The 12,233-nt window shown below is 51.5% G+C and overlaps 4 protein-coding genes across 4 annotated transcripts; 2 read left to right on the top strand and 2 right to left on the bottom strand.

Annotated features, from left to right (window-relative positions):
• Nucleotides 1-2,803: 2,803 nt before the first annotated feature.
• LMH87_000907 (uncharacterized protein) lies at nt 2,804-3,307 on the bottom strand (the record flags this gene model as incomplete). Its single annotated transcript, XM_056198893.1, has 3 exons — nt 2,804-2,845; nt 2,907-3,120; nt 3,195-3,307. 3 exons carry the CDS (start codon nt 3,305-3,307, stop codon nt 2,804-2,806), a joined length of 369 nt encoding a protein of 122 aa, XP_056055795.1.
• Nucleotides 3,308-5,014: 1,707 nt separating this feature from the next.
• Nucleotides 5,015-5,440, top strand: LMH87_000908 (uncharacterized protein; the record flags this gene model as incomplete). Its single annotated transcript, XM_056198894.1, has 1 exon — nt 5,015-5,440. One exon carries the CDS (start codon nt 5,015-5,017, stop codon nt 5,438-5,440), a length of 426 nt encoding a protein of 141 aa, XP_056055796.1.
• A 658-nt stretch (nt 5,441-6,098) lies between these two features.
• On the bottom strand, nt 6,099-6,935 carry LMH87_000909 (uncharacterized protein; the record flags this gene model as incomplete). The annotated part of the gene is made up of 4 exons (XM_056198895.1): nt 6,099-6,280; nt 6,469-6,526; nt 6,594-6,628; nt 6,845-6,935. 4 exons carry the CDS (start codon nt 6,933-6,935, stop codon nt 6,099-6,101), a joined length of 366 nt encoding a protein of 121 aa, XP_056055797.1.
• A 259-nt stretch (nt 6,936-7,194) lies between these two features.
• LMH87_000910 (uncharacterized protein) lies at nt 7,195-8,805 on the top strand (the record flags this gene model as incomplete). The annotated part of the gene is made up of 2 exons (XM_056198896.1): nt 7,195-7,538; nt 7,605-8,805. The coding sequence occupies 2 exons, from the start codon at nt 7,195-7,197 to the stop codon at nt 8,803-8,805; spliced, it is 1,545 nt and encodes a 514-aa protein (XP_056055798.1).
• Nucleotides 8,806-12,233: the final 3,428 nt, after the last annotated feature.

A 12,233-nucleotide genomic window follows, 5' to 3' on the forward strand; every position in this document is an offset into this window, starting at 1 on the left:
GTTTATCGTGGTCACACTACCGCAGCCGATGGCTGAGCCAGAGGGCCAGCCACAAGCATCATTGTGCACATGTCTGTAATTTTCGTACCAGAAACGGCACCCTTGCCCGCTTGCAGATCATCTATGACCCGAGGGAAGCAAGCGCCGTACCCCGGAAATTGAAATCTTTACTCGTGGGGGAGAATGTTACATGTCGTTTCCCGTCCCCGGACAGATCAGTCTCTGCATTTCATGAGCCTTGACGCTATTCATTTATTTCCGATTTTTCGTTGCTCCGCTAGAGCCAACGCCTCGCCAACTCCCTGCATAGGGATTATGTCTGAAGCTTTGCGCGCATTCCACAACCCTTCCTGAACATCGTCGCAGACGTTGCATGCAGTCACGAAACCATGCATAGATTTACTATAACATTCGGTAGTTTTTGCTGACATTGCAGGAAACAGAACGCAAGCGAGCTGAGGGTGCCGCTGAAAGTATCCCACCACTTATGCGGCGACGAATCAGAGCGAGTACTTTCTCCGGCACTGCTCTTTGATATAACCAGATCTGCCCGCAATGAGTCTGGTCTACTCTGCCGGGCTCGATCGAGACTGTGAGCCCCCTGCAATTTGTCTAACGGAGACCGATGAGGTCTGCATCCGGGGCAGGTTGGCACCACAGCTATGCGTCGTAGATCATGGGCCGGGCCACCGTGGCGCACTCCATATCCTATTGTTCCTCCTATTTTAGCCTATTGATGCACGTTGTCGTCGCAGTCACAGACATATCGACATGAATCGCGTACTCGGCGCCCCGTTCTACAGTGCCCAAGTGACCAACAAGGTGTGTGTTGCGGCGGCTGAGAATTGCGACAGCACGTTGAAGCAGAGTCAGTATCTGTCAACGCTGCATGGAAAAAAAAATTATGTGTTGCGCCCAACGTTTGAAATTCTCCGAAGGGTATCACAGCATGATGGTACTGGATCTGACGATTCAATGCCCTGCATAGTGGATGCTTGCTGCGAAAAAACATTCGAACATGGCTTGGAGAGGAGTCGTGGAGGAGCACGGATACTTTGACTAGTGCCTGCAGCTCCAGGGTCTCGCTCCTGATCCTTAGCTTTCCTTAACATTATTTTTGGGTCGATGATTTGTTTCCTGAATTTCTAAGATCTTGTCCTCTCCACAACGGCGATTCCCCTCCACAAACCCACTCTGTTTGGTCCGACGCAGCGTTGTCGAGGGCTGCATCAAACGCACTCAGTTCGGTCATTGATATTGTCTTTGGCGCCGATGGATGATCGCGTACCAATAGGAGGCGAGTGCCAAGTTATCCGGGCCGCACTAGAAAGGAAGCCTGGCGCCTTGCTCTGCCTTCTGCTCTCTGATGATGGTGGCTACATTATGCGGGGATGCTTCGATTACTGCACGGATTGAAACAATTTACTGATTAAATTCAATCTAAATTCTGTTGAGGGGTGTCCTCAACCGGCGATTCATACCTGTATGGTGTCAGTGCTGGCTCATCCCTTCTCAAGACACGTTGGGGAAAATGCCGTTCGCCACAAGATTGAGTCCATAGAGGCCACAATTTCAGGTATAAAAGGTTTGAGGCCACCCTCTCTTGCACTGTGAGATTCTCATCCTCTTTTCTCAGTTCTGATTTCCAACTCATATTCAGAAGTGCCTACTTCCTTGCCTTCACAGTCTACTCCTGCCACTGCTCGCGCATTTCGGCACCCAGCCCTACATTGTCCAAACATACTCAACATACCACATACTTCGTATATTGCAACAAGAGTCTTTTCTCTGTTAAATCTCTATTATAATGTGTGATTTTGAAGAATATATCTTCACCTGTGGGCACAACGCCCTCAATCTGCAAGCATACTGCCATCAGTCGCGCAACCATCCCCAACACGAGTGCAACAATGTCAAGCGCCTGCGCAACAGCTGGTACCAAGAGCGCCTATGCAACGCATGCGCCGATGCCATGAGCGGTACCGGCCCTGCAAAAGGCAACTCGGGCCCCAGCAGCCACCGCAAGGACGCTCGTGGCCCGTTTGTGCGCAACGCTGGAGAGCACCACTGGCAATGAAGAAATTCGGAGCCTTGGATCCATTTCAGGAGCGGAATGAAACCCCTAGTCTGTGGCATGTAAGAGTGGTACCGCGAGACACAGACCATAACAGCCTTCGCTTGGTATCGAGGTGGGGGAGCCTTTACTTTTGGCAGATGGAATTAACATGGGCACTGTAATTAGGAGATAGATCAAGTTCATACTAATAACGATATTCTATCTTGAGCCCGCTAAGTCCCAGTAACTATTTTAAGCGTGTTAACTTAGACATTATATAGTCTGTACCTACGGAGGTGCCTAAGTACCTTAACCCCGAACTAAGCTATAGTGAATGTACTTGCAGCTATTTTTCGATAACATCATCATTAAATTAACTACAGGATGAATTTTATAGCTCAAGCTGCTTGCTAATGGGGACCTCCTTTTATAGTTTATTCGCTTTGTGCATTATCATCTATACCATAATGATTCGCAGTCGCTGCTATTGCTTTATATGCTGGCTCGACTAGACTACAGTTACCGTTCATTATACTACCTAGCGAGCGCTACGAAAAACTGAAGAATTAGCACGGAAATCTACTAGAAACAGATAACACATGATTCGCTTCTGTGGAAATTGGAGCATTTCATTGATCTTCGGTCATAGCATCTTTATAAAGCTCTATAGGCTGGTTCACGCTCGCTCACCTCGGCAGCCTAGCTTGCTTTTTCCTTGACACTCGTGACCCTGCCGTAGTGTAGAGCCTATTTGTCGCCTATCGGATGCTTCACAATAGCCGAGCTAATCTGCCAACACATTAGTATTTAATAGTGATGATTGGGATGAAAATTTAGGAGCCATGCTAACCACGAAACTCATCTCGGCCGCGGTAATACCGGTGATCTCGGCTTGGTCCAGGGCCGGGAGAACCTCGACGACATCTGCGGCTACAACATTGAGGCCGGGGAGAGCCTCGATGATAAGCTGGATGATTTCACGAGGCGTCCAGCCGCCAGAGGCAGGACCGGCAGTGCCCGGCGCAAAGGCCGGGTCGAGAACCTCCACGTCGAGGGCAGATACACTGGCTTGTCGTGCGGCACAGCCTTTTTAATGCCGTCAATGAAGCCCTGGATGCCATTTTACTTCAGCATTTACGCGCCGGGAACGATGGTGAAGCCCATCTTTGCATCGAGCTCGATGTCGGCTTCTGAGTCGAGTGTGCTGCGGATACAGGCGTGGACGGACGAGTCCGCAAGGAGATCCTCCATACTGGGCAGTGCATTGGGAAAGACCTGGCCATGGGCTAGCTGCTGTCCGGGAAAATATCGCTTGCGATTATGGCGTGGCGGATTGTGGTTCAGCGAGGTCAACTACATTGACGATCTTCTTGGGTTTTCCACTGTCATCATCCCAATCTTTGACCAAATTCACCAGATCAGTGCTGAAGCGGCGAACAGCGTCGACAATGTCCCATGTACCATGAAAATTCCTCAGGACTTGACTAGATAACTCAGAGAGAGCCTTGTTAGCCAACCGCCAACCGCGCTTTCGAACCGAGCCGGCCGCCTCGCTATCACCAAAAGCCACGGCAGACTTTTGGCTACTATACGAGGCATACCACCACATGGCGCTGCTGCGGCTAAGTCGTTTATACATTCCCTTTTGGCACAAGCGTCAAAAACAGCCTCATCGAATGATGTTGGCCTTGGGTGACAGTCCTTACGGAGGTAAAAGCACTTTCTAATTACTGATATCATCTCCCATACGGTATTCATTTTACAGCAATAGCTTTGATAAGAGGAATATATAGAGTAACTATGGAACGACTATAAACTCTCTGAGCGTGGTAGCTTTTCTAGCGAATCTCGCTGAACATTGAATTGCCAATTTCGAAAGTGTCGCTTGCCACTGCTTACTCAAACATGGAGTCCAGACGCTATAATAACCGGAGGACAACCCTTCTTGTCGAAACGAGTGTCCCAAACCCGGTGTCTTCGCCCCCTGAGCCAATGCCGATTCCTGCCGAAGTTCTGCGTCTCGGCAAGGCTACTATACCTATCTCCGGCTCTTTTCTTTTGCAAAACATGGTCCGAGCCTTCCTAATCTCTGCGGCCGCTTTGACTCTCAAAGCCTCGATACTGTGTCCTACAGCTACATGTTCGCGAGGTGTATGGGTGGTATGGTTGCCATGGGCGGCGCCACGGCTCTCGACACGCTTTGTGGCCAGGCCACCACCTCTTCAAGGTACGCAGCCAGCCGTCAATCCTGGGCCAACACCTGCAACAGACGCTGTTTGCCCTCAGCACCTCTACGCACTCGTCATTACGCCTATATGGATCTTCTTGGAGCGCATCTTCGTGGCCATGGGTCAGGAGCGTGACCTTGCCGCCGAGGCGAGCTGATTTTTGGTGTTTATGCCACCGGCAAGATACATACAGCTGGTCGCCGAGTGCCTCAAAAATACGCGCAAATTCCAGGGACTCACAATTCTGCTGCTGTGTGTAATCGTTGCCGAGAGGGCGGGGGAGAGGAAGACGCCCCGACTAGCGACCGTGGGGGAGCTCCGCAGCGGATTGATGACGAACGTGTGTTTCACGGGTCTTTTGACTACAGCTACAAAAAGGTAGAGGTAAAGAAAATTGCAAACTAGAGAATTAGTGGTAACTGACGATGATCTTTGTAACTTTGAGATTATTGCGATGATGGCAGCCAACGTAACGCCCAAGAAATCAGCGCTTAGAGTGTGAGTCCCTGTTCCGTGCTCAACACTGAATAATATGAAGCTTCTGACTGACGAATCAGGTAATCCTGACGGCTGATCTTGTCTTCACAACCATATTCCTAGGTATAGGCGTAGGGTCAAGCCAACATATCGGCTACATCCTAGGCGTCAACGACTTCGCCAACGCCAGTCGCGCTGTACAGTCGCCGTACTTGCTGTCGATTTCATTTGGCGCATTCGAGTGCAAGTAATCATGGCTTTGCGATCTTGGATTGGCTCTCTGGTTACCTCGGACCCGGACGTTGTCGCGGCCACGGCTACGGTCCTCCCTGTCATCGCCGTCTTCCAGGTGCTCGTCCCGTCAAATGCCAGGGCACTGGGCATCCTCAGAGGTGCGGGAAGGAGCCATATCTCTGGGACTTGTAATACACTTGCATGCTGTGGGGTGGGGATATCGCTTGGCTGGGTGCTGGAATCCCAGCTTGGCTGGGGCCTGGTCGGGTTGTGGATTGGAATCATATGTGGCAGTGGCGTGCTGCTCATTCTACTAACTGCGTTTAAACTAACACTGCCGTGGAAAATCATTGCTCTAGCAGCTTCTGGCAAATGGAATGAAATGTCAGATATCCGACTCGCGGGATTCCTGCGCAGCAGCATCTTTTGCCGAACGGGAGGCTAGGATGGAGGCTGCAATAGTATGTGTAGCGGACAGACCCTAAGCAAAGATGAACACATTGTACCAATGGCGCCATCTATATGTAGGGCTACTACTTTGGCATATGTCAAAAATAATCGTGTTCTAAATCCAAGAGATATATTGTTTATCTATTTATTCAATCTACATGTTGCGTTCACACTGGTAATGGGATTCTAGTTTCCCGATACCTGGGTCGTTCTTATGTGACCTCCACATGTTGCTGTCTCCCGAAGTGCCTAACTCCACGGACAGGGGCACGTACCGACCCGAGACAGGGAGCGGAAGTTGCAACTATTGCTGCCATGCATGACAGCAGAGTGATACCTTCAGCCACGGGCCAGGCTACATGGCGTGCTGTCTCAGACTTCAACCTTTGCGCCTGTCCTCTCTTCTCTTCACGTTTGAAAATTTGTCAAGTCCAGTTAAATACACTATGTGGCACGGATAGAAGAGATGTGAAGGAATGTTGCATCATCGTAGATGTTTCACTATGTACGCCTCATCCTGCCGACTAATGCGGGCGTGTCCAAGAGTGGGAGCCAGCTGGCAACAGGGTCATGTTTCCCTTCACCACCCGGTCTTACACTCCATTTGTGCATCATGAAAAGTGTATTATTCCTCACAGCCTGCTCCCGAGTTCCTAGTCCATATTCGTAGCACCGGCGACAACGCCGACGATATTGTAGCGCTTGGAGAAGAAGGTAACCCAGTCGTCGAGAACGCCCTTTTCCTTTTCGCTCAGAGTCGACCAGTCGGCAACAACGTCCTCGGGCTTGGTAGAGGTCATGCCGAGGGCGCGGGACGCATCCTTGCCAGTGAACACTGCAAGGGTGAGAGGTTGCGTCAGCGAAAGGTACGAATCACGCAAGGCCAGTCCTTTACCGATTTTGCACTCAAGAGGGGCTTTGCACCTCATAATCGCCTATGAGGATAGCAGAAAGGCTTTTGCTGAAGGAGAGCGACTTTCAAGGATCTGCAGCTGGCAGAAGTGGCAAGCGAGGGTTACGTACCGTGGTAGGCCTTGCCAGGCATGTACGATTGGTTGCCAGTCACATCATAGACCTTGCCCTGTATGCAACGTGTCAGAATACGATACCAACATTTCGGAAATAAAATTAACTAAGAATTAACACACCTTGATGGCGACATAGACCTTGTCGCTGTCAACGCCTACAAGGACACCATCTGTTAGCAATTGCCGCTCCATTGCAGCCGCCTGGGAAGTGGTCCAGCCTCGTCCAGCTCAGGATAGCTTGGGAAAAATCAAAGAAATTTTTGAGAGACTCGGCTACCCTGACACTGCAATCTACAATCCAGAAACAAATCGTTTTTGGCGTTCTCACGTGTAAATTCGGCTGTCCTCGCGGGGCTTTTCTCATGACGTACCATTGCACTTGGATAGCTCCTCCACCGTGATAGGGTCGTCCTTGGGAGGGTTGAGCTGGACAGGCGCCTTGGGTTCGAATTTTCCAGCCATTTTTTGAGATCTGAGCGGTCAAGGGTGTCGCGAAAGGTGTTTTGTATAATTTGAGCTCGTGATGATGGCCGAGGGAGCTTCCCCCACCATCCAAGGTAGTCCTCGGCCCGCAATTCTTGTACGTCTGCGCACGGACCAGTCGGAACCTGGAGCGTCATTCTTTTTCTTGGTGCAAAAAGGACTATGCATTGCGATCAAGCTCATTGGACGGAGAGGCGTGCACGCAACTACGACACAACAGCAGGTGCGCCAACTCAGCATGTCTGTATTTGCAGTCGCGTCGCTACGGGCAATCCCGGGGCGATGTCTGCAGCAACCAACGACTGGGCTGCTGTCTGTCCACATCGGATCACGAAGCTCTGGTGCTCATATTCGCGCCATTGTTTCGCTGCCACCCTCATGGCAGAGGTACCAATCGACAGGCGCAGGGGATGCGGCGCAGAAACCCACCAGTCAGAGTAAGCCGCAGAAGGTGACGTTTCGTCAGTTCGCTGGTCGCGCTCTGGGTGCTGGACTGAGAAACCTTGCGTTTGCTCTGAGCCCCAGGGGTATCAAGCAGGCATACAAAGACTCACCTGGGTCGACGTCTTTTGCTGTCGTCTTGTGAGTTGCCATTTAGGAATTCCGAAATAAATCGAAACAATGGATTAGGCTAATGCCTCGTCACAGGCTTCTCATCACTCTTGGTATCAGCGCTGTAGCGCTGAGAAGCTTCTACGCCCGCTTCTACAACAATAACTTTAGCAAATATCCCGAGCCCGTTGCCAACACCCTTCGACGAGCTATATATTACAGCAATTACGCGCCCGATCCCGAGCTCGCGCTCAAATACTACAAGAAGGCAATGCAACAGTGCGCTGAGATAGGGCTGGACCCATTCTCGACCGAAGTGCTCGGCATTCGTATCCAGGTTTCTGCCTGGCTCCAACAGCTCGAAAACTACACATCTAGCGGCGAGGTCCTGGAATCAATATTGGCCGACTGCCAGAAATGGGTCCGCGTGATGGAAAAGTCTGTGGAAGAAGGCCAGGTGGACAAGCACGGCCATTACATCGACTCTTCCAATTTGACCGATGCGAAGGAGCTGAGTGGCAAGATCGCTCAACCAACTACCAGCAATGAGCCTATTGTCAAGCACGAAGAGGCAGAGGCTCCACGCGAGACGCTTTGGCGCAAACGCGAGCGGTTGCTAGCCACAGCGGTGAGAACTGCGGTTGCTCTGGGAGAGCTGTACGCAGATGAGCACGTCCTGAAGCCAGATAAGGCAACCGAGCACTTTGTGTGGGCTGTCGAAACGACACTCCAGGAGTTCAAGCGCCGCCGAACTGAAGGAAGACGGCCTGGTGAGGAGACATGGCTTACGCCAACCGAAGTTGGTGGCGCGATGGAGTCTCTCGGACGAGACTACGAGCGCAAGTCGCAATTCCACCTCGCTATCCCGCTATTCTTTCAAGCGCTCCGCTTGTGTGATGTTCCGTGCCACCGCGCGGTGGTCATGAACAACCTGGCAGCGTCGTTTGCTCAAATTCCTGTCTCATTTCTGTCAGGTGCCTTATCCGAGGGTCTTAAAGATCTTGAAAGCGCCGAAATACCCAAGACTCGACCAGAGTGCCTCGAGGCCGCGGAAAACTGGGCAAAGAACGCCTACATGCACGGCAATGACGTAAAGGGTGACGACCGTACGCCAGAGTGTGACGAGGCGTGCGCCGCCGCCCTATGCAACTGGGGCGACGTGGCCGCTATGCTGGGCAAAAGTGCCATAGCCAGGAAAAAGTACGAACAGTGCATCGAAATGAGCAACAAGCTCGGGTTCACAGATGGGGCGAAGCAGGCGACAGAAGGCCTGAAAAAGCTCAACAAGTCCAACTAGAAAAGCGCTTGCACCAAACGAGATACCACGCATCCTGCAGTGCTTTGGCACCAAGTTGGATGGAACGTGTGTTTATCGGACATTTCAAGGCTACGGCCACTTGCATACGGAAAATTTATGGTGGTGCGAGGCATTATCAGCAACTCGCCACCTGGAGGATATAAAGTATTCATTTGGCTCATTTGCGAATTTACAAGCATGGGCATAATATTTGCGATACTCTACTCTCTTGATGTATTATAACTTAGTATTATGTATACTAGAAGCCTCATTGGAGGGCTGCCAATCTAGAGGATGCGACTAGCAAAGCAACGCTAAAACAAGGGCCAGCCAGCGTGGTAATAAGAGTCCGTCCGTCTCCTTGTCACCTTCCTCTTCCGATCAATGCCGAGCTGGAGACAGCAAGGCGAAGGATGAGGGCTTCAGCAAGTCGTGTACTGGCCGCATTTCGCGCTGGGGGGTGGATAGAGAAGGGGGTGAGATAGTTGGCCCGAAACTGGGGTGCCATGTGTTGTGGCCACGCCGAACAATCCCGACAGCATACAAGGCTCGCCAAGTTAGAAAAGACAGGGAATAGAATGCTATTACCATCCGACACACCAAGAAAACCAAGAACATTGCGTCAAGTGCGTCTATGTCCCACAAGACATTCTACATAGGGATGCAGATGATAGCTGTGCTGTCGTGCGATTTGCAAGATACCTTGCTGCCTGCTGCGCCTTGCTTGGCTCTCCTCCCACCAGAGAAATAACATGGGGGGGGCAAGTACAAGGCGCAGCGCAACTTGCCGATCGGGCGAGTCCCTCTAGCTCGTGGGCCTACTACATAAACCACTGCGAAAAGGAGATGACTTGCTGATTAAAAGGAGCGGGCTTGTCGGTTGGGTGCGTCTACCCATCTCATAGAATCGCCTTTTCGGGGTCGGCGTTTTCTTGCCTAGCTGTCTTGGGGGCAATCTCCTCCGTTCAGACGACGTCGGCGAAACGGCAGAAGGGTTTGTTGTTCTTCTATGCCAGTTAGTTGAGTGGACTCCTGCAGACACAAGCGAACAGGGTTTTCCGACCAAGGTTGACGAAGAGGCGATCAAAAGTGCCACCGAGAGCTGGTATCGGAGACTTCTGTAGGGCTGAATGAACGAACGAAAATGCAGTCGGGATGTTTCTATCAGCGTTTGGTTGGTGTGGTGTGGTGTCCGACCGAGAGCGGGTGTGGCATAGAATCAGGTGAAATGAAGGCCTCAAAAGCAACTCAGACAGCTGTCTTACATGAGTGTCGACCAGTTTCGAAGTTGATTGGCTAGAGGGACAGCTCTCCATCTCGGTCTGGCAAGTGCCATTGCAAGATGCTGCCGAATTCGTGCAAAGCCACGCGCCTCGCTGCTTGTCAGCCCCTGTACATGCAGCGCAGGGCACTTGGTGGCAGACACATTCATTTCTACACAATGTATACAAGACGCTAGATTGAGACGCCGAGTGGAGGACTGTAGACTGAGCAACTGCGCAGTTGGGCGGCGCGCAACTAGTGCAAGGCAGACGTGCGGAGGCATGAAAACCGTACGAGTGGCAGTCAATCAAGCCTGGCTGCCGAACGGCTTTCGGAGAGCTGCGAGCGCGGGCTTGTCCACGCTTCCTGTGCGTGGCGTCTGAGCGTGTATCGAAGTCCCGACAGACTTCTATTGTATGGGCAGAAGCTACCGCCTTGTAAATGCAAGTGCATGACACCTTTTCTTTAAAAGGGGGTGATGTATGTAGGGTGGGGTGAGAGTCACCCACACTGGTAAAAAGCGCGAGCGTTAAAGAATCGGACGGCCGACACCATGTTGCTCAAACGACCAGGATCGCCCTCAACTAGGCTTGCTTGGCCCCAAAGGAAGGCGCGGAGCCTCGTTGCTAAAAGAATGTCCCAGGAGGGGGCGTGAGCTTCGAAAAGAGATGTGGCAAGCAGGTAGACAAGTGGCATGGCACGCATGGCTAGCCAACCAGTCCCTTCCGAATTTTGTGGCTTATTAACTAGTCTTGGATCTGTAGTCGGTGTTCACGGGTCTGGCGTTGTTGTTGCCGGTACCATCAATTCACTAGGCTCGACAAGGCTCCGTGTAAGTGTAAGCCCAAGTATAGCAAACAGAGACAGTTGGCGCCTCACACCGCCTTCATTTTCAAGATGGAATTGGCAAATCTCGTGACTTGGAGCCTACTGTGTTAGTTTTGTTTTTGTCTATTTGGAACTTAGCATACTGTCCCATCTTGCTTCTCCTTCGCTTCGCTCTTCAGCCATAGAATGGAGCGGACAGGGCCCGTGGCCAGGGTGCGGTGTGAGGCGAAAGGTCTAGGGGGCTAGCTAATGTAAATGGGGCTAGAATTAAACTTTTCTAGTGACGATATTGGGACGCAGAAATGAATGTGGCCTAGCCTGCTGGGTGAGCTGCTGACCTCGAGTCCCTGCCCGACCAGGCTGCGAGTGTGATCCCTGGCGCGAGTACCAGTAGAGCCTTGTGTAAACGCCGCCGTCGCACGTGAGCAAGCGAAACATTTGCTTGATATTCAGGAAGGAACCTGATTACCGGCTTTGCCCAAAGTGAAGTTATATATATGATGACAGGAGAGCTGCTCAACCACCATGTGTACGCCCGGGATGTAAGCAACAATCCCAACAAGTTGAAGAGATTTAAAATGCATCGCACTCGCTTGGAAAGCACGAGATCGAGCCCATGAGCTGTTTGGGCGTGCAGAAAGAAGCGGTGCTTTCGCTCTATCCTGCGCAGATACATCAAATGCCGTCTTGATTCAAGCTTCCATCTCTGCGGCGGGGTTTTGCGGGAGCGGCTTTCGCCCTTGCTCGACGAGTGTCGCGAAGCCCTTGCGTAAATCCATGCACTAAAAGATGTCAGCCAAAAGAAAGTGAAGGAAAAACACAAAACAGATATATTGATATATGTTTGACGGCAAATTCCATAAGCCGACCCAGCGACAAGTTATGTTATTTAGACAACCCGCGGAAATGCCGACTCAACGAGCGTCGCGCCCTGGTCGGCTGGCGGTTTATTAGCCCTACGATGAGCACTTAGGCTAGGAACTAATAAGATACCAAAAGTACATCGCAACATGGAGCTCTTGTGAGCTTCACCTAATTAGCTAGGTAACTTAGGCTACTTGATCGCCTACGGGCTAAAAGTCGCCCGCCGGGCTAATGAGTTCTGCCGGGTGAGCAAGGACAGCGGCCTCGCCTTGCCGATGAGCGGCGGCATCGGGTGCCGCCCAATCCCTCCGCTGTGCAATGTAAACGAGCTCTTTCGGGCCAAAGGTGTCCAGCCCACCATCCCGGCTCTTTCAATCACGCCGAAAGATGCAGGCCAACCTTTTCGACCGCCTTGCTGCCGCCGCCATGTGGCTTTCTGCTTATGAGGTCTCAGTCTCTTGCTTGATCATATC

Source organism: Akanthomyces muscarius, chromosome 6 (genome assembly GCF_028009165.1).
Source record: "Akanthomyces muscarius strain Ve6 chromosome 6, whole genome shotgun sequence".
In the NCBI taxonomy this organism is placed as follows: domain Eukaryota; kingdom Fungi; phylum Ascomycota; class Sordariomycetes; order Hypocreales; family Cordycipitaceae; genus Akanthomyces; species Akanthomyces muscarius.